Source organism: Haemorhous mexicanus, chromosome 1 (assembly GCF_027477595.1).
Source record: "Haemorhous mexicanus isolate bHaeMex1 chromosome 1, bHaeMex1.pri, whole genome shotgun sequence".
In the NCBI taxonomy this organism is placed as follows: Eukaryota; Metazoa; Chordata; class Aves; order Passeriformes; family Fringillidae; genus Haemorhous; species Haemorhous mexicanus.
This window is the reverse complement of record NC_082341.1, coordinates 136,496,805-136,519,904: the sequence shown is the minus strand read 5'-3', so window position 1 is coordinate 136,519,904 and position 23,100 is coordinate 136,496,805. Positions and strand designations below refer to the sequence as shown.

The 23,100-nt window shown below is 36.6% G+C and overlaps 1 protein-coding gene across 7 annotated transcripts in view; it reads right to left on the bottom strand.

Moving 5' to 3' along the window:
- The window catches only part of VPS13B (vacuolar protein sorting 13 homolog B), a 431,824-nt gene that overhangs the window by 346,268 nt on the left and 62,456 nt on the right, over positions 1 to 23,100 (bottom strand). For all 7 annotated transcript variants that reach the window (XR_009488944.1, XM_059864515.1, XM_059864541.1 and 4 more), the window contains exons 11-16: positions 22,123 to 22,260; positions 20,665 to 20,752; positions 15,566 to 15,757; positions 14,823 to 14,992; positions 11,769 to 11,963; positions 10,370 to 10,494 (exon numbers count right to left, since the gene is read on the bottom strand). Coding sequence is in view for 6 of the 7 variants with exons in the window: in XM_059864515.1 (XP_059720498.1) it covers positions 10,370 to 10,494; positions 11,769 to 11,963; positions 14,823 to 14,992; positions 15,566 to 15,757; positions 20,665 to 20,752; positions 22,123 to 22,260 (908 nt within the window). In the remaining variant the exon portion in view is untranslated. The remainder of the gene's footprint in view (positions 1 to 10,369; positions 10,495 to 11,768; positions 11,964 to 14,822; positions 14,993 to 15,565; positions 15,758 to 20,664; positions 20,753 to 22,122; positions 22,261 to 23,100) is intronic.

Genomic DNA, 23,100 nt, shown 5'->3' with positions numbered 1-23,100 from the left:
GTGAAGAAAACTGCACTGACAAACCCAGTTCAAAGGTCTTTTTGGGAACTAACACAGTTTCAAATTCCTTGCTAAAGATTTAAGAGCTGAACACAAGCACAACTTCAAGTAAACAGTAACAACTGATCTCACTAAAAAAAAAATTTGCCCAAAAAGGTAAGTGGGTTATGATCTGGGGGCTTCTGTGAATTTCTTCTACTAAAAACTTCTGCATGTTGTTTATTTTCTTTCATAAATAGATAAAATATTTTGGTGGGGAAAAAGGATACATTTGCACTGAAAGAAAAAAGATTACTTGAAATTCTGACAATTTTTTAATAGCTAGTCAGAGCAGTAAGAAGGTGCATGTCTGCATTAGCAAAACAAAACTAGTATTTGAACAAAATTATTGCCCTAAATGGAGATATCACAAACAAAATACACAAAACTAGAAAAAAAAAAAAGAAGCTGTACTTCTGTATCTGAATTCTGTCAAATCCAGAAAGGTAAATCACAATGGCTGGAGTTGGAAGAGTGATCCTTTAAATCCAAACTCGCTGCTAAATAAAAGGACTTAACGCTGTCCCTTAAAGTACCTCAAAAGCAAATTCCACTATCCTTTAAGAAAAAAGTTACAATATTAAAAAGCAGTTTCTAGAAACAGGGAAGCACATTTTGTTTTTCTGATTACCAGAAAAGCCTTTAATATAGCAAAGGATGGATCAAGGGTGTCTTCAACAGCAAGGACATGAATGGACAAGGTGTGCTAATGGTTCACACGTACACACTGCATAACTGCAGAAAGAGTACAAAGACTTGAAAATTATTATTTTGTGGCCTCATTAAGTATCAACCTCAAAAGAATCTTAAAGGCTATCAAAAGCTATTTAAAGCAAAACATTAAATCTCAGTAAACGCGTAATACTTTATACTTCAAAGACTACAATTATTGTTAAATCTAAATTTACCATCTTTAAGCACTGACTCTGCTTTATTTTACACCATTCATTCCTCAAAAATAATACAAGCTTTGAAGCAGATTCTAAGGATATAGTTTTCCTGTGTTCAGTTTTGATCTATTCACTGTGTCTCATGACATCTATTTAATAATTTAAAAACTCCACAAGCTCTAGTGAGTCTTCAAAACCATCAACATTTTCACACACACATTATTAAGATATTGTCAGTAAAACACATCAAAAAGGTATGTTGTTGTATTTTAAATATATGCACAGCCAAATCCAACACACATGCAAAATCAAAGATATACAATACTTTCAGAGCAACAGACTAAGTCAATGACATCATAAAAGTCCCATTTCCACTTGCTCATTTAAAATATGAAAGGTTCTTCATTCTCTCATTCTCCCTAGGTATTTCTTTATTATCAAATAAATATTCTAATCATGTTTACCAAATATTTCCTTCTATTCAATTGCTCATTTTGGAATCAGCCATTAAACTCAAAGAAAAAAATTAAACATCAGCAAAGAAAAGAATCATATTGGCTTTTGTTTAAAAAACCCCACATAATAATCAGAAAAAAAACCTGATAAATTGAAAAATGAATCCACAATTTTTGTACTGGTGTCTGAACTAACAATCCTTTCTATTTCTTACATTGATGTCAGAAGGATTTACAACAGGTATAATGATTTCCAAATCTGATAAACAGGTTTTATTCTCATATTTTTCTATTTAAGAGCTTCATATTCCACCTGAGCCTGCCTTGACTTGTTCTCTTTCTCTTTGTTTGTTCAAATGTCCCTCTAACATTCCCATCCAAAACAGACCACGCTAAAAAATCCAGTTCATAAACTGGGAGCTGGTGTCCTTTAGATTAAAACATAATAAAGACCAGACAATTTTTACCAAACATACAGGCCCAAATGGAGATCCAAATGTTTACATGAATTCAACACCGTACTTCATTCAATGCTGTTTCTCAGTATGTACAGCTGACAGGTTCATACTGTTCCTCAGTATGTACACCTGACAGGTTACTGTAACTTCCTCTAAAAGGCATTGCTAAAGAAATAGTACTAAAAATACAAGCCTATAAACAACTAGGATAGAAGTGATTGAGGAAAAATGCTGAGAATGCATATTGTTTGTGTGTAAGGAAACAAACACTCAGCTTAGAACCAAAGAGACCCTGATCTAATAGAAGGACTATTCCTGTGAAAAAGAAAAAGCACCTCTAGGTCACAGAGGGAAGGAGCATGAGGAGAATACAGCAAACAAATTATACTGGACACAGGACAGTATGTTTCTTCCACCTACAGATGAACACAGATGCAGTAAAGATGCTAAGGTATTATGGACAACTGAACATATGCCTGAGCCTTTATATTTGGGTTATTTGAGTCAAGATAAATAGGTGGGTTTTTTTAATAAAATGTGTGTGGTCACCATTTATCACAGGCACCAGCTTCAACTGAGAGTCACAATAATCTGCTTGTAAGAGAAGGTGCATAATTTAACTCTAGTTTCTGGTACTTCACTTCAGGTGGAAGTGATGCCTACCACTTGAGAGTGAAGATCTGTAGAGTCAAAAAGAGATATGCTACAGCTAGGCCAGCAACATAACTATGTTCCACGAGCTTAATGATGGTAAACATAAAAAGATAAACAAAACCAGCAATTCTATATAGGCATATAGCTTATTCAAGAAGTAAACACACAGCTTTGGTGAAGGTGGATTATTGGTACACAAGGTGAATAATCCAGTAAAGTTCCCTGTAGAATTATTGTAAGTACTCATGAATGAAAGGCTATTTTTTTTCCAAGTTCTTTTATTTAATGACTACAAATTCTTAAAACAGTGCTTTGAAAACTATCAACTTCCATGGCATTACCTCAAAAAGAAGATGCAAAGAAAAAGGTGAAAGGTAGGAGAGCAACTGCAACACTAAAGTACATTTCTTCAGAATTCTGTGTAATAACCAGCCTTTGATTTGGGCTGGCTGGCAGAATGACAACACAATCAGTTCCAGGGTCCAAGTTTGAAGACTGCTTGTTTGCCAGCTAAGGAGGCTGAGTGCTGGCTCCAGTAATGGCCTGTGCTGTATGTACTGCTGACCCGTTCGCTTGCTCTGCACCAGCCTCAGGCCAGAGCTTCAGGCTGGCACTTTCTCAAACATTGCTGAAGGGACCAAGCATGTCAGAAGCTGTCCTCAGTCTGAAGCCTCAATTTATGTCCTTCTTAGATCTAATTTTATTTTTTCCTGCCTTTTGGGAGTGGAAAGGAAGGCTACAGGGAGATATGTATATGAACTGAGACACGAGAAAACACCAAGCTTCAGGGTTACAGATGGGTTTCTAGTTATTAAGCAGCAGAGATGCCAGTGCAGAGACTCTATTTCTCTTCATAATTCTGGAGGAATAAAGGACAAACTTTGTGTGAAGAATTGCCACCAGCGTATCTTTCTAGTCAGATTCTACATGGGTAAAGCCTCATAGCAGAGAATGTCACTGAAAATCCTAACAGGTCCTTTTATACAGATAGTGTTACCCCTAAGAGAAAAAGAATTTCAAATATATCCAGTGCAAAAGAAATATATATCAGGGATTCAGTTTTTCCTTAGGATCTATGCTATACAACAGCATTTCAGCTTTAAGACTGTCATTTCAATACCTTTCACCAGTCTCTAATCAAAATGCAGCTTCAACCCTGAGAATCCTTCACATTTGCTTGTTTCTAGTACAAATGCCAGAAAACCCTGATGGCAACACTTACAAAAACCGGGATTTAAATATTCACCATGTGCAATCACTTTCCCTGGACAGATATTAGTTAATAAGCTTAATTACTTTCACTGAAGAGATCTGACAATTAATTAATCTAAATAACTACACTGGAAACACTCCCAGTGACTACCCTTTAGTGTCAACTCTGCTGAATTTTCTCCTCATGGACAATACTGAACAATACAACTGCTTCCAATTTACATTGATAATGCTGCCTGCCACATCTGCTGAGAAATAGTAACATTTGATCTGGACTTGATTTTTTAAAAAAATTAAACTTGAGGGTTGCAACTGAAGCTAATTTGTTGTTACACTAATTAAGCTGCAAGTCATGCATACAGAATGCAAAACTCCTCCTGTTCCAAGTGCTTTTCTTGGTAACCAACAACAGCTCCTTCCAGAACAGTGCAGTTGAAAAGGGCCTAAGATGTTCTTGTTGAAACTTAAAATGTTCATATCACTGCAGATTAGAGATGTTCTACACAAGTTCTTTAAGCATCTTCATCCTTACAAATAAGCATGACCCTCTTGAACTTTTATAAAGCAAGATACGTTAAATCAATGAGAAGTACTTCTGTTCTATTACCCTACATTAGTGTTCACAATATGCTATACTATACTGGCATACTTACTCCTCAAACACTAAGCTGCACAGTAAATCAAACTTCTGAAAGTGTCAGTGGTAGGTAATGCCCTACCAAAACCAGCTGCCAACCAATTTTTTAAAAATGTGATTTAGTATTATGTTCTTTGATGCATTTTCTAGGCAATAGCAGAGAAGTGGACAACGCTGAAGCAACCCAGCACACTCCTTACTGTGCTGTTCTGACTGCTCAATGTGAGGCACTACCACACAACCACCCCTGCAGAACCCAAGAGAATGACTGTTGTGTTCTGCTTTTGCACAGCCCCTATCACTGGCACATCTCAACAGTTCAAACAGGTTCTAACAGGCGCCAGATCTAACTGCAACAATGCTGAGGTGGCTGAAACTCCCCTGCCCCATACACTGAATGCATTTCTTCAGGCATTCAACCCCAGATCTTTTCTGTTTCGGAGAATACCCTGAATTTTTATCTGGCAGTTAAATTCAATTACTGACATAACTAATAGCCACAACTGAATGCTAAAAAATGAGTTTCATGTGTTTTCAACCTGTTTCTGCTTCTGACCCAAGAAATGAGCATGCCCCTCAACAGCCCACTTGAAATGCAATCCACACCCAATCTAAATTGACATTGCTCTTGATCTACTGTGACTAGGAGTAAAACAGGCTGCCAAAATTAAGACCTAAGTGTCAATTTATGGGAAAACTTCCTAGATTTATGATCTAATGCTCACAGTTTGTGGATAGTTGGCTCTGTGTTACCTGCCAGTAGGATCTGCTTGACTCTTACTAGCACCATTGCACTCAATGTCATGACAACTAAATCTTGTGACTCTCAAGCTCACAAATCTACTATGATTTCTAGTTCTAAGCAGATTACTGCACTGGACTTGCCCTGCAAAGATGTTTTAACCAAAAAAAGTAGCAAAACCAGACAGTTCACCTGATCCCCCATTATACACTTTCAATCTACTACTTGCTGAGCAGCAAAGCCTAAAAATCTCCTACTGTCATGACAGTAAAGGCCACGTCAGCAGAACCTAACTTCCTTGCTAAATAGCTTCTCATGTGTAAGAAGCCAGATCTTCATCTAACACTCTGCAGATCAACATGAATTGCTCTCACCTTTGTCAGTTCACGGGGATACCATTAAATGCATGTGGTATTTACAAGATGACCCCTGCAGCAGACACGAGCAGGTGCACATCCTGGCTAGAACCTATAAAGACCTTACTCAATTGCATAATGAGTCCAAGAAATTATTCTATAAGTAAGACTACAACTGTATGGCATACAACTGTATGGCATAGTTTTGAATAAGAGAAGGATATTTGCCTTGTAAGGGACATGTGATGAAAGAAAACAGAAGTAAAGCTATATAAAAATACAAACACTTTTACAATAATGAAAGTTGGAGCAAAAACCTAATCAGTAGTAATGATGGAGTTAGAGTCCTTGGGTTTGGTAATGCTAATATTTAATCTAGAAAATAAAAGAGAAACTAAAATGTGTGCACAAAGCAAAAACGACACCGTGAAAAAAATCAAAATAAAAGCGAGGAAATGGTGGCAAAGAACATTTCTCAAAATCTTTGCATAATAGTTAGCCAAAAGGCAGTTATAACCTGATTTGCCAATCTACTCTAAATGTAGCAGATTCTAAGGACATGGTAAATGTTTACATTTACAGTTAAATCTCTGTTGAAATATTAATTGCAGCTATGCTATATAAATGTTCTTGAGAGTTCATAAAAAGAGCCTACAGAAAATACACATATTCATTTCATGTGAAGAGCACTGCATCTAAATTTCCTAAGTGAACTTTCAGAACTGTAAGTGCACATATTAATAAAATAACTATGTCAGGTCTGTAATTCACAGCTTTCACGTGTGAAACAAGTGACTGATCTCTGGACAGCTGAGGTGCCCAGCATATGATACATGTGATTGCCTTTAACAGCAAAGGAAATTTTTAACTTTTGTCAGCTTTTGTCAATAACGATTAGCACTTCAATAAAATCATGGAAGAAATGAAACTACAGCGCCAACACAAATCAAATCTCCTGTTACCAAAAATTCTTCTTCATCAGAAAGATAAATCTTGATGGAGATTAGCACACTGCATGTATTTAAGCTGAAATATATTTCTTGAGACAGTCTGCAGAGAACAGCTCAAAAGAAAGAATCTTTGCAGAAACTGCAAAGCATCTCAAAGACTGTTCTTTGTTAACTAATAATTATTGAGATCTAATTGCAAGTTTCTATTCAGGATTTTTGTTCTGACAGAGTTAAAACTCAAGAACAACCAATTAAATGCTCTGTATTCTCTAATAATTCAAGTGCAGACCATGAAGTCCTAGATAATAATTTACCCAGCAGGTCCTCAACCTCTTTATAAAAGGTTAATTCACACACTCAAACTTAAAATGACTAGCTATTAGTCAACTCTGTACTGGTGCTTCCTTGAAAGCAGCAAACAGAAGCTACTGCTCCGGTAGCCAAAAAATAAAGAAGGGACTCACTATCAAGAAAACAGATCTCTTGAAAGCAGACTAAAGGACCAAGAAGCCGAACAGAAAGGAATCAGGGATATTGATGTCACCCTCATTTATAACTTCATTCTACCAGAGTTCAGAGTCTGAAAATCTGTCACAGGTAAAGACAGTGAGTGAAAAATTTCCTACAGACCTGATAGAGAAAAACAAAAACGTGAGTCTGGAACAATTGTTTAGAGAAGACAGGTTAAGAAAAGCAATAAATAACACACAAACCTAGACTGATATCTAGCTCAAATTATAGAGAGGACAATCAGATACCAGAATAATAAAAGGGAGGCTATAACAAATCCAATTCTGTACTGTTAATTTAGCATTCCTCAGAAGTACAATGAAGTGGTATCTTAGAAGGGACAGAAGGTTATAACACTGAACTGTCTCACACCAGATTACCTCATCTGTTACCACAGACATTGAAGCCAAAAGAATAAAAGAAAATCATCTAATTCCTCTCAAGATTTCTGTTTGGCAATAAACATTCTTGTCATTCACTCTAGGCTTTTAACCATATTCTGCTGATTCTCAGTTGGTTTTAGACATCCTCCTGAAAGCTCTGAAAGCTGCTTTACAATCTGGCATGCAACACTACATAAAGCAGTTGTAAAATATTGACATTAACATTGTATTTTGCATCTTGTTACACTTGACAAAAACAAAAGACCAGATGGTTTGTACTTTCCAATAAAAACAGATTAGCTATGCCATTTAAAAGATGTCCAAGACTTAGTTAACTAGTGAGTTTGAGCACATTTCTTTTATACAAAGAAAGTATACTAACTGAAATCAAAAGAGACATCAATCTAATAGGTAAACAGTACTTTATGACTGTTTATGGTCATTTACTGGAATTTACTGGACTGATGTTGCTATAATTTTATCTGTTAAGACAGCCTGCCAATGTTTATCAACTAGTTTTAAAAAATTAATATTTTTTATATTTGTATTTTATACACTGTATATAACAGTAAGTTTTAGATTATTGTACTGGAACTGGAAAAGAAACCTTTTCTACTGATTTATGTCAGAAATAAAGTTGAGATTTTCACTGCTAACTCAAAACATACTACCTAAGGGATTCCATAACAGTTCATAAAATGTCTTTGTTTTTAAAAGGTATGGTCTGTGGTATGTATTTTCTAAGAAGAAATAGAAGAACACATGTAGCATCAGATGTGTGCACTTTAAGAAACTCTGGAATGTGAAATCCACAAATCCAAATAAAGCAGGTGGTATAATTTGGGAGGGAGGACTGAATTTAAGTTTAATGACATTACCAGGTTATCCTACCAGACTAATTCTCACTCACTGCATGACTTCAATGAAGCTCTCAGTCCTCATGCTGATTTCGATTTAGCTGAAGTGCTATTTGATGCATTTCATCTGGAGTTTTACTCACTTCAAACTACACTTCATTTAACCAGGCTGCTGCTGTACTCATTTGTTTTTCTACTTTATTACTCACAAATTGGTGTTGCTTAGTTTAGATAAATGGTTGGACTAAGTTCATTTTAAAAAGTTTTTTTAGTTCATTAAGAAATAAATAAGCCATAGAAAGAGATCATATCACAGGAAAAAAAGTGAGAAAACCATCAAAACACACTAGACCACTGTACCACAATAACTGTTGGTCTAACAATATCTTCTCATAAATGCCAATAGATGGTTTGCTATTTTAAGGCAGGATCATTCCCCTGCCTCCACTCCCCAAAACTACAGCTCCTTCCAGCTGGGCATGCATGGTAATACAATGCATTTTTAAAAGAGAGAGACAAAGAATGTGAGAGAGACAGATTACACAAGACAATCCAAGAATGCATGAAGAGAGAATATAAGGGCAAGACCAGGAACATGAAACAGGGTGAGGGCAAGTGTGAAACTGTGCACAAGGACAAGCACAAGAAACAAAGCCTGAGCGAGCAAGAGATGGAGCACAGCAAGCACAAGCACACACAGAAGAGCACAAGCACACTCATGAGAAAGCAGCAGCACTTGAATACCATGAACTTGTCAAATGGCAGATTTATTTAAAAATTCATCCCTAGAATTTCTTTTTTTTGATTTTGCACAACTAAACATGGGGTTTAGAATATAGTGAAAAAATTTAAGTTCGCCATTCAACACTGATTTATTCATGCAGTTTGCTAACCAGAGCTTATGTCAGAAAACATAAGGACAGGCTGTCAGTTGTAAAGTCCTGAACTACTCTGATTAGTGCTGATTGTAGGGTATCCTGGAAACTTTTCTTTTTTTAGCCAAATGGTACAACACAACAGCAACTCATTCAAAGTCATTAATACTTTTGCAAACTATTGACAGTAATTTCTATCAATATGACAAAGTCAGTTAGGCTGCTACCACCTGGTGGTGTGCTGATAATGCTAAAACCCATTTACATTTAATATGGTATCACAGCTTACGAAAGAAAAGTTAGTACATTCTTTACATGACACTAAGAACAATTTTTTGCATAATCCATTGAGGTTTCACAAAGAAACGTATCTTACAAATTAGCTATTCAACACAATGTTTGAAGCCAAAATATTTAACCATTAACATGCTTTTTTATTGTCCTGTCACTTCATGTGAAATTTTTTGCATGGATTTAGTCACAAAGCAGTATTACAGACAGCTACTACTCAAAATGAAGAATAAAGAAAACTAATACCTTGTCCAAAATATTGTCAAAATGGATTTTCCTGAAAATAGTTTTTTGTAAATGCAATGCATCAATAAAAACTATTACATACTTATAGTTACGATGACAAAATTTGAACTGCAGACATAAATTTAAATACTGAATTTCCATTGCATTTAAGGCTAAAAAAATTATACAGCACATTTCATAATAAAGTTCAGAACTGTTTTCAGAAGAAAAGTATTTGTATTTAACATCTGAACTACTAAAAACACTTTAAATATCTCATCACAATGTTGAAATAAAAGTGTAGTAGAAGGACTACTGTGGATTTGAGATGTTTGGGGGTTTTACCCCCCAATTTGTTGCTTGTTATTTGGTTGAATTTAAAAAAGATAAAGCTGACCTATTCAGGTAAAACACCAAGCTTGCCATCAGTATGTAACTTCAACTTTTGTATCAGGTCAACAAAGAATGGCAACTGGTTCCAGAAACCTTCAAGGTCTAGAAGAAAGCCATGTACCACAGGGCTTCTGTAGCACAGACTATGCAGAGCTGGAAGGGACCCACAAGGATCACTGATCTGAAGTGATTGACCCATACTGCACTGAACTGTGACCTTGGTGCCAGCAGCTCCAGGTCCCTCAGCCAAACCAGGTCTAAAATGTTTAATGACAGCTATCCTCACAAAGAAACCTATGAATGATAACAGATGTAACAGAATATGAGAGGAGACAGAGAAGTTTAGGGATATATGCAAACTTGGCATTTTTAAAGCCCTCACTTAAAATTCAAGAGTAATTGTGCATATGACTTAAACACACTGTACAGGCTTAATACTCACCAATATTTGGGGAACTTGATCAGCTTGCCATAAACAGCAGTACTGAATGAGGGGATAACTGGAACAGGGATGCAGTATAATCCTTTACTGTCCAAAGAAGTCAGTGCTGCTTGAAAACCAAATATCTGGAACAAATTCAGTTGGTCAAATGGTATATTATCAAGTGATCAGATTACTTTACTTTCAAGATATTTTATAACATATGTATTTATAAATATACTCAGTAAATACTAAAAAAAATGTGTATTATTTTTAGATAATTCCTTTTCCCAAAACATAAATATAGCTACAAAAATATACTTCAAATAATGCCCTAAAAATACATTTTAAAATATTTTCTTCACTCAAAGAGTGTTAAGTATGGTCTGCTGAATTTAAAAGAATACTGAATTACAATTTTTCAACTCAAATACTTAAGTCTATATCCTTTAAACTTGCAGATTACATACAGCCTTTCATGCAAAGTGAAATCACTTTGAGTAATTATAACAACACTGGTTGTTACCAAAGAGTGGTATTTAAGGAAATTAGAACCTTCCCTTCAAAGATTTTTTTCTTAGTAATAGCCTGGCTACAGAAAGAAACATCACAGGAATTCTTTGATTTTTCCCCATTCAATATGGCAAACAAACTGTTGTAGAGTTGTCTTTTAACATGCTGTACCACTACTCACAAGAACAGAACAAATCAGCGTGGAAGTGAATTCATAACTGAGAAATTGACTAAAATTAACAGTAGTAGTATTAGATATTTGTATTTTTGTAGCACCCAAAAGGTTTCAAGCTTCCTAAGCACATCCTAAAAGGCTGGAAAAGCCTGCTTTAAAACTCCTCCACAGAGCAGACGGCAACTGAACCATCTCAAAACAATTTTCATACCTTAAGCTTCCCCCAGCCTCACAATAAGAGCTCCTCTCACATAATGCATCTTTAATTGAGAACATTCAGAGATCTGTCCTCTTATAATGAAAAACAATTAAATTGTTTGTTAACAGTTTTTGATCCCGTATCTTCACTGTGATGGGTTTGCTCTATCAATACTACTAGTAGTGATAGTTTTTCCTCCTAACTTCCCATCAAGTTTGTAAGTTTGCAGCAATCTACAAACCACAGGAGCATTATCTCAGTTGAGGAAAACAGTTTCTTTCTGAATAATTCTATCTTGTCACAAGGACCTTGGGGCTTCAGTTTGCAGTTTCCTCATATGAAGTGTGCAGTGTACATTGCAAAACACTTGGCTCGAGTCAGAAGCAGCAATCCCAAACAGCAACATTCTGTAAAATGTGTTTACCTATGGCCTTTCAGATCAGCTGGAAACATCCTGACAGGAAACCTGCTAACACTTCAGATTAACTAAGCATACATGATGTTCTCAGCACACATCTCAAGCCACCACTCACCTTCAGATAGCAGTGTGAGTAGCAGTAGTGAAGCAGGTTGTCAGATGGCTGCCCAAGGCTGCTGACCACGTGCACCAGCTGCTCCGCGTACATCGGCACCGAGTGCTCCAGGTTAACCTTATCCACCAGAATTCGCACGGAAGGCAAAGGCCGCAGGGGCTGGAAACTTGCAGCATTTAACAGCCCACTTAAGTTCTAGGGCAGGGAGGAAAAAAAATATGTAATAATTTAAATGTATCATATCTGTGTGTTCTTACCTAAACACGCAAGAAAATCTACATGAAATAAACTATTTATAGATACTATGGCTTTATACTAGAAATCCTCAAATCTTTCCAAAATATTTTCTTTGAAGTTTAAAATAATCAACTTTATATCTGGAATTGTCTTAGGTGCAGGTGTCCAGGTGCTGGCAGTGGAGGGGCAGCTTCTGAGGGGACTCCAGGGACTCTGTTGGGCCAGGTTCACCAGTGCTGCAAAAGCCCACCACAGGGTTCAGCTGAGCTCATCAGCCAAGCTGGGGCACCTCTGTGCAAACTGATTTAAGAATGGGCAGAAACACCCCACAGGCTGCAAAGACTCCGAGAATAAGTGAGAAACAGCAACATGAAAATCAAGGTCAGAGATGAAAGAGGTGGCAGTGGTGCTCCAGGCACCAGAGCAGAGCTTCTCTTGAAGCCCATGAAAGAGACAACACAAAAGCAGACATCCACACTGCAGCCCATGGAGGTCTCCACGCTGGAGGATCCGGTGGATATGCCCTGAAGGGCACTGCAGCCTTGAGGAGAGCCCATGCTGGAGCAGATTCTCCCTCAAGGAATGCAACCTGCCAGAAGGACTTGCACTGAGGCAGAACAGCATGAGAATGAGGCAGTGGCAGAGCTCAGCTGTAACAGACTGATCCCCATCTTCCATTCTCCATCCCCCTCCGTTAAGGGGTGGGAGGTAAAAGAGTCAGGGAATGAAGGAGTGAAATTGAGTCTGAGGGGAAAAGGGGCATAGGGGATATATGTTGTTTGGATTCTTAGCAATAAGAGAAATTAACTGCCCCAAGTCAAGTTTGTTTTGCTCATACTGGTAATTGGTAACTGATCCCCCCCTCTACCCTGACCCATCCCATTCTCTCCCCTACTGCTCTGTTGAGAAGAGGGAGCAAGAACAGCTGGGTAAGCATCTGGCAGCTGGCTGAGGTCAACCCAGTACAAGAATATGCAAAGTCAAAATATTTCATCCTATAAAATCTTTGTTTACCTTTTTATCACTCCAAAGCACTATCACCATAACACTTATGCTGATCTAGCTTTTACACTGTCATCTTTTATGTATTCACAGTCATGCCATGTATCTCAGCAAAAGAAGATGCCATTCCATAGAAAATAAATACCACAATTTCAGACATCCAAGTCTATTTTTCACAGTATCCATTAAAATGGAGTACTGCGCCCAGCACAGGTTGGACATGGGCATACCAGAGTAAGTTTGCTGGAAACAAAGTGGCTATGGGGCTGGAGCACATGAGCTCTGTTTTAGGAGAAACAGAGACAACTGAAGTCTTTCAGTCTGGAGAAGCCAGAGAAGAATCCACTGCTGTCTACTGCCCTACTGGGAGGGTACAGAGAAGAGCGAGACAGAAGAGGTGCTTATCCCGCACTTGACAGAACAACCCCTGGAGCAAGCTGCTCTTGCTTTGACCAGGATGCTGAACTCCTGGAGAACACCTCCGAACACCTTTTCCAATCTAAATTACACTACAAATCTAAAAATTTTATTAAATATGCATCAAAATAGGACAATAAGTTGACATACGTATGATTTTCAATCTAAAATTCAAAATCATTATTTTAAATACATTTGGCTTCATTCAAGAAATGTAAATTGAGGCTCCAAGTAATGACTACATCAACCAAAAATTCACTGAAATCAAAGCTTTTTACCTCAAACCTACAACAAACATGGGACAGTTCTTCCTTTATGAAAATAGCATCTGCTCATGCCCATAAGGTGAAAAGCTCCACAACCCACCACACTACTCAATGCAATGTATTCAAAAGTGCTAAAAAAGAAAAAAAACCTCTCTGAGCTACCTGTTCCAATACTTCACTACCCCTTGAATAAAGTATTTCTTTTTAACATCTAAACTAAATCTGATCTCTTTTAGTTTAAAGCCATTGTCCCTTGTCCTGCCATCATCTACCTGTACAAAATCCTCTCCCTCATTTTCAGAAGCCCCCTTCAGGTACCGAAAGGCCTCAATGAGGTCTCCTCAAACCATTTTCTTCTTCAGGATGAGCTACCACAGCACTCTCACCCTAACAGATGAAATATTGGACAAAAACCCCTAGAAATTTAACTCAAGAATTGATGAGGTTTTCTCTTCTTCCCACTCCCTCCCTTACCCATAAAACACCCTCCAGCCTCTGGCACAAGAGATAAACCTACTGCAAGTCTTCACTAGAAGCCACAGATTTACCCCCTGAGCACCTCAACTTTGCACATTGACAAAGGAGACTTATAAGAATAAAACCAGTATAGGATTCTTTAGCTGGCATTATACTATACATATCCAAAACATAAAACAATTGAAAGCTATTAGGAAATTTCTGTCTCTCTGAGCTTGTCATTCAGGAGTTAAATGCCCAAGTCCTGCTGCCATCCTGTCTGGAACAGGCCCACACAGAGCTGGCTATTAAAATCTATGTCATCTCTATTGAGCCTGCATATTAAAAGACTTCATACTTTACCATGCTTATGAAGACCTGCAGAACAGGTACTCTTCTGATCAAAAGATCAGAGCTACTGCTTTTTCATTTGCTTGATGCTTTAAAATCTTTTTTATTCAAAAGTATTTTTTCTACCCATACATAACACCTCCAGTTTCCAAGTCTAACTAGTCAGACATCCATTTTAGGTATCTGAAGTTAAGGCTCACAGGCACCAAACTAATCCAGAACTCAGTGATACATCCAGCACATGGAATAACAGGCCAGAAAGAAAATTTATATTGAATAGCACATGCTGATATCAAGAACTGAATCATTAGCTGTGCATACATACCTTCTCACCCAGGATTATGGGCAGCAAGTGATCTAGTAAATTGAATTCTGCCACAGGGATTATAACTGTACACTTAAGAACAGTGAACGTTGTAAGTCTAGTGGGAATGTATTCCTCCAGTGATGCTACTTCTTCTGAGCTTGGCATACCTCTACTTCCATCTGTAATATCTACAATAAATGGAGATTACATATGTTTCACTAAAATATATAAAATGTGCCCTACAGCTCATGTTTCAGAAATGCCTAAGGACTAGCAAAAAATGCAAAGCTTTTCCCCTGCCCCTTCATAGTTAATAATGTTATTCCACACTGTTTCTATCTAAGGCTAAATGCAATACTAACTGGATTTTCCTTACTTGAAATCTGTATTGCTCTGAGCAACTCAACAGTCTACCATAACTTATTTCCATGCATTTTCATCCTATATAACTATTATTTTAAACTAATAAATACCAGTAGGAAAACTTTCTTCTCTAAGACTCCAAAATTAAGCGAGAGTAGAAAATAAAGTAAGATATTCTTACTCAACATGAGGCTTATGATTAAAACAAATGGCTTTCAAAGTGTCTGAAGTTATCTCAGAAGTACATTCAACACGGATAGGGATATTGTGATTAATTTACGTTTATTTTACATTTTCCTCTTCAGACTCAAAAAATTATTTGAAAGCTGCACCTTTAAAAGCCCTAAATGTAGTCTGGTATAATTCTGTATTTTTGTGTATATGCAACAGGAGCAAACCTGGCTTAGTTTTGCTGTATGGTTCATACTCATGCTCCAGAGCACAAACGATCATTTTCATGATGCGGTGCACGGCGCTGCTATCCAGTCGAAGATTGAGTGGACCCACAATGAGGCTTTTTGTAGACATCTCCTGAACATTTCCAAAATCTTCACTCTTTATTGGAGAAAGGTCTTGCTGATTCCCAGAAACTACAACAAATTTTATAAAAGTTACACACAATTGGACATAATAACATATTTTATCGGCTACTTCTGTTTCAAATCCTGTGATCAAAGACTTACTAAATATACAGAAAAATATAACTATGTAAATATAACACACAAATATACAATGACTGGTTTAACAGGTTTTAACAAAATTACTTCTGGTAAATGCAGAGCAAACAGGACAAATTTCTGCCTTGCCTCCAAGCAGAGTAATACTTATCAACTCTTCAATGAACTTTGTATTTCTCAGATTTGGGACTCTTTGGAGGTGTCTAAACTTCAATGGCAGCTTAAATCCACATGTGAATGATAGCCACGGTGTTCAAAACTTTCTACAGCTTGTCACAAAGATATGTATCCCCAATAATCAAGGAAAAGATGTGCTGCAGAGACATGACAGATCTGTGCCCTTGAAAGGTTAGCTGCCATGACAAGACTGGAAGAAGCACACTAAAAATGAAGATAAACCCTTCCTTCCATTCACATTTACCACCATTCACTGACATATGGACAACAAGAAAGAAAATTTCTTTAATCATTATGTCTCAGACTGTTTTTTTAAAGAGCCAACGGAGATAACAGAATAGTTTAGTAGAGTAATAAGATAGACCAAAATCACACATCCAGTGTATACAGGCTACTCATCAGCTACCAATGAGTACAGGCACATCAACAGCATGACTCTTTCTCTAAACATACTTCATGGAAATTCTTCAGTTAAATCATGCAGATTTCAGAAGCTCAAGTTTTCCTGCCACATATGACTTGTAAAAATATAGTCCTATCCCTCTAACATTTTTAGCTTGCAGAACTTCACTCTGATTTTTTTCCTAAGATCATCACCTTGACAGTGTCTTCATTGCTTTGACAGAAGCACTAAACATTAAATATCTTGCTGACCGTAACATAACTGACCAGTCTGACAAAATAAGCATCGACACTAAATGGTTCTGAGACTACAGAAGGACAGAGGAGCTGGTGACAGACCAGAAGCACAACACTTCTGAGGAACTGAGGGCACTGGGGTTGTTTAGCCTGGAGAAAAGGAGCTGAGGGAAGACCCTATTGCTCACTAGATCTACCTGGAAGGAGGGTGTAGCAAGGGCAAGAGGTCAGTCTCTTCTCCCAAGTAAGAAGCTACAGGATGACAGGTCTCAACTTGTACCAGGGGAGGGTTAGATTGGATATTGGGAAAAATATCACTGAAATTGGCTACAGGCACTGGCACAAACTGTCAAGGTAAGCATTGTAACCACAATCCCTGAAAGTAATCCAAAAATTTATCAATATGGCACTTGGGGACACAGTTTAGTGGTGAACATGGCAGTGCTGGGTTAACAGTTGGACTCAATGACTTTTCCAATCTTAAAAATTCTGTGATTTCTGGTTGCCCAAGAGGAAGCCAGTCATTGACCCTTTTGTCTGTCTCCTTTACTGTACTCTTTTAACTGCACTCATTTAAAACAGTCTTAACACTGAGGGAAGTTGAGCTTGGTGGAAAAGGAAGCAAGCATTGGGGTTTTTTTTCCTTTATGTTTAAATCATACTCTATAAAGCACTGCTGCTTCTAAGCACTGGTGAGGAAAAAGCTCCTCAAATAAACTGAGACTACGCTGAATTTGATGCACAGCTGGCATAATGCTCTGTGGCCCTTTACAGGCTTATACACTCAGCAGAAGAATTAACTTTATCCTTAAAAGCCTAACAGAAGTTGATGGTGAGAGCATTTATAGCCTCTGCTTCCCTTGGTTTGTTGTTTTTTTTCTGAGAAGAGAGAGATCAATAAAAGAAAGATAAAAGAACAGAAGGATACTTCCTTATAAAACCTACTCAAATCTGCAGCTGGGACAGAATTACAATCTTTTGAATGAATCCTGAAAGAGATTTTTTTAAAACCAGCATACTGACTTCTGCATTTATTTTATAGGCAGTTAACATATATACTTTTATCCTTCCAATTCTACACAGTATTCAGTTCAGATGAACACTACCAAGGAGTGCAAAAAAACCCATACCATCACATAAAAAATAATAAGGCAAAAAAAAAAAAAAAAAAGGCCAGAAGTAGTATGAGCCTGCCTTTTCAAAGAGGAAAAAAATCAGACTTGCTTGTATATATTGTATGTATATGAATAATATATTTAAGTGACAAAATTCCTACAAACCACTTTTTGGAACAGTTCCAGTTAATTCCACCTAAATGCAAATAGAAAAGGTAGAAAACCTGTTGGTTCTACAGAAGTGGGTGATCACAGGTGACTTGAAACTTCATGGATGCATAAAGAAAATTTTCAACCACTGAGTTTCCAAGCTCCCTATAAATCATATGTCTAATTCTAATCAACCAAAAATATCAAAATGAGTGCTACATAATAAAGTTGCCAGCACAGTAGAGAGGTACACATTACAAACAAAAGGTAACTTCAATAGCACACCCTCCTAGGTCTGTAGGTCATGCAAATCAGTGATCAGGGAACTGACAGGCTACATAATGTTTCAGAAAAATTGTTCTGCACAGAAATACAAAGCAAAAAACCAGAAAAATAAAGGAAGGGGAAGAGAGACAAAATGTCTATATAAGACTACTGTGCATGACTATCTTGCTTTCATTCAAAATACTGAAATTGATTAATGCACTTCTGTAAATGACAGATGAAACTCCTGAGGGTTAATGTTATCCAGGAGGCACTTGTGGTTTAATCAGTAATCCTATGCTTCAGGAAAGGTTAAAGGTGCAAAGAATGTGTCAAACCAAAATTGCCTTGACAGATAAAAATCTTACAATCACAGTAACTGCCTCCTATAACTTAAGTTTGGGTCTTTTTTTTTTTAATGGTATGTGGAGTGCAGTAATGGTAAGTAAAATGGTTATACCAAAATAAGAAATAGTAAAATGCTAACTTTCATATAAACAACACATTAAAAATGCAGCAGATTTAGATTTTTTCAAAATCTTAAGGTATTTATATCTTCATATTAAATATTTTGCATCTGTTTGTTTACATTCTATTTAACAGCTCTGCATTTAACCCACAATATGAAACAATTAGCTAGAAAATAACTAGCAGAAAGCACCGCATCTGTTTTTCTGAGGAATAAAACCACTTGAAAATTTAAAATCTTAAGTTCTTGACTCTAGAGAAACAACAACCATTTAAACAATTTAAAAATTAATTATTCCATTATTTCACGTAGCCAGGTTCCTGAAATTAAAGGAGCAATATTGAAATAAAGCACACAGTAAGACTTGATAGAAAGCCACATTTTGTGAGGTGTTTTCCTAGTGACTGATGGAGAAAATAGAAGCCAAGGCCATAAGAAACCATCCTGGTAGGAAAAAAAAGAGAAGCTAAGGAGGGAAAAATGTAGTCAGAAAATACAACAGTCTGACACTGAGGAAAATAAAAAAGTGTTTCTGAGTTCAGTGATTTCTGAAAAGCATTAGTTAAAAGTCAGGAAGAACTATGATCATAACATTCCTTACACATTCAGAGAAACAAGAAAAAATACTCCACAAAATCAATTTTTCTTCAGAATGCACATAGTCTGTTCATATTGAAATTTCTACACTAAGATTCAAAAAGGAGATAAGGCTTACCCGAGGTTTTCAACTTCTCGACAAAGGAGTTCAATGTGCAATTATACATTTATATGTATAACACTTATATCATTATTAAAACCAGAAGAAGTCTGCAGTATATGTTTGACTTAATTGTAAATTTTCAGAGGTTCACACCACTCTCAAGGTACAGAGGAAAGCCTCAGAGTCAGGAAAGAACTGTTAAATTTCCTGGTGTATGCCTCTACTGCTGAGGGCAATAGCATCATTTACTTATTTTTGTAAATGTTTCATGTTCCATCTCTAAGGAAACTGGAAGTTTCTTTCCTACTCCTTTGAGACTTAATGCCCCCCATGTCCAGAAAACAAAGCCAAACATCAGGAGTTGTGATTTCTCTTACACAGAAATAGAAACACAAAAAAAAAACCCAGATGAGTTGGACTATGTAGCAAGGACAGATAAATGTTCAGTCACAAAATAGCAAGAAGTTCCCAACAGATATCCAGAGAAATAGTATTCACAATAAAAAATACACAGATGGGGAAGAAAGTCATACTGATTTGACAATAAAACTGCAGAACAGCAGCTGTAAATTACAGTGCTCTGAGGAGTGAGGGGGAAATTACACCAGTGATAAGAATATCTGTGAAAAAATATAAACATATTACTTCCTGATAGATTAACTCCTTTGTCTCAGCTTTTGTGACACTCCCAAAAGTAGATATAGTTACTTCACTAAATCCACTTCTCAGACTTAGAAAAGAACTGATAGAAATCACAAAAACTAGTTAGATTTAGCCAATATCTATGTGCACATGTTTAGGCTGATATTTGCTCATCAAATTGTTTCAATACATATATTTCAAGATAATTCTTCACACTTCCCTGCCTTCTTCACAGAAGAAAAACAATAGTCCTTTTCATCTTCTGTGTCAACTATATGATCAATCTCATTGTTCAACCAAGATTTCTCAAGATATTTTTAATGTGCAAAATAATAACAACTTTAAAAAAAAAAAAAGACATCATACTTTATGAACTCCACCACTGCTATAAGATAATTACTTTCAGTTCAGCAATTGGCTATAAAAAATATCATTATGATTACTTATGCAGGAAAAGAAAACTAAAAAAAGGAGAATACCAACAATCAACAGCCAACCAAAACAACTAACCTCTTAAAGACATCAATGAAGATGAAAGCATTTTAATGATGATCCTGATGGTAAATCTAAGGTAAGTTAGAGGACAGTTGGTCAAGGAGCATCTGGGCATGAAAAGTCTTTGTTTCTATTATTTATCAGGGTAAACAAAGGAAAAAAAAGATACCTTTGCCACCAGTGCTTTCCATTGTATACAGGTAATCCATGTAGAAAGCCCCAAACCTCTGCATTCCAGCTATCTCTGTGTATGTCTCCTACCAACAAAGCAAAGCAAACAAAGAAAATGTTGTATAAGGAAAGAATCTTGAGATTACCAGCTGATAGACTGGTATTAGAGAGATATATTCATGTTTGGATTTGTGCATCAACACAGGGAAAGGCTTATCAAAGCAAAGGACAGAGGTTATCACAAGAATTCACCTTTCTGATAGGTAATGTAACTTCCATTTGAGGCCACACAAATGCACATCCATAATTCCCGTGGACATGCTGACCACTTCATCAATAACATCTAGTCAATTAGTACCTTTAATGAAGTAAATATTCTCCATCTGACCTTTTGCATGCAACACATCTACCTAATTAAATATGCTGAAAACTTCAGCTCATTCAATTTGGCTTTGCTATTCAAGGAACATTGTGGTTTTATCTTTCAACAGTAGGAAACTTATCAAGACTTTATGCCAACATTGGGATTCATACATAATATAATACATCACACAGTAAATTTGCTTCCAGTCTTGTCAAAAAAATGGGCAAATTGTGAAAGCATCAAAGACAGACCAAGGATAGAATAAAGCTTAAAACACACTATAGGAAAAGTTTAAATATGAGTACTTGTGATTTTACTAAACTCATTTTTTACTAAACTCATTCTTCAGGGTTACACTTCATCAATAGTACTAAAAAGGTAAAAACAGTTAAATTAAAAGGAAATAAGATACATTCCAAAATTATCAATGGCTTACCTGTACAATAAACAGCACAGACCTCCACCTATGAAACACACCTGGAAAGGACCATCTTGGTCACTGCAACCAATCTTTAATAATGGCAGACAACCAGGGAATAAAGTTTTGCTGCACAATTTACAACAAGAGAGACTAGAGGTGACAGAAAATTTGTCTCCACAAAAGGGAGAATTAGCAAAATTTTCTCTAAGTAGACCAATATAGAATGCAAACAATAAAATTAATACCGTCCAAATCTGACAGCACTTCTTAGTTTGAACACCAAAGACTAGTTACTGTTTGGGTTTAAAATTCGTGCTGGTAAAGCTTGACTTTTGCTAGCATTCTCTCATATGTCTCTTTTCCTCTTAAAATGTTCTGTGGTTACTGCTTTTGGAAACTATGACATTAATTCAGTCTTTGGGGCAGGAGGGGAGTTTGAGGTTTCTTTTGGACATGTTTTTTTCATTTTGGCTCGGTTTTTGTGGGTGTCTTTTTTTTAACACAAACAGATTTTACTTTTTTTTTTTAGCCAGCTGCAAAGTAAGATTCAGTTAAATGTGTAAAAGCAAAGAGAATTCAGTCCTCTAATAGTACACAGATCTAAATAATTATAAGAAATCCATTAGAGAGCATTGGAAATTTTTTTTAGAAGAAAAATGTAATTCTCTGACCTTATGATGAGCTGCATCCAATATAAATTCTGCACGAATACTATTATTTTCTGGACTTCTGTAATCAAACAGTGAATTGGTAAGGTACGTCATTCCTTTCACGCTCAAATTTTCTCCACAACTAAAGAAGCATGCCTCCTTCATGAGGCAGTAGAAAGTGAGGCAGGGGAAGAAAAAAAAGAAAAAATACAGTCAAGTTAACAGAGCACTTTCAATTTTGTCATAACACAAATATGACACACACAGTAGTAACTCTCAAGAGCATGTTGCATTATGAATTAAGATGAAAAAATGAAATTAATTTCTATAACACAAGTTCCTGCCCACTCCTTCCCAATTTTCAAATCAATAAAATTTGCCTGAACCAATGAATTTTATACAACTCATGATGCAGAACATATTACCTGCATTTTAACAGCAAATAACCTCAGATCATGATCACTCCAAATCTTGCCCTAGTCCTCTTCTGTATACAAACTTGTCACTGCACACTCCATTTCTGGCTGCCCAATCCTTTCAGATGTGTATTCATCATCTTCAAGGCAATCAGTTATTTCCATGCACGACCTCATTGCTACATTATCATTCTTTATTCGTCTAGATTTTAACATGCCTCCTCCCAGACTTCTACCCTTCTGAAATACAACTTTCCTAACAAGAGTTATTAATCCAAAAAAGTTATTTATTTTTTCCAACTATCTATTCTCAATCACAGGCAGAGCCAGAACCTTTATGAAAGGACCAATCCCACAACCACAGCAGTACACAGGCAACAGGCAAGTAGTATCATCACCACTGTCATAAAGCAGATACTTTCCTAAACTCCTGGACTAGAGAGTGGCAGAAAAATGAGTAAGAATAAAACTCCAAATGTCCCTTATTAGCTAACTTAAAGGAAATTATCTCCATTGGTCAGAGCATGGGGCTAATAATGCCACAGTTGTGGGTTCAATCCCTGTATGGGCTATTCCCTTAAGA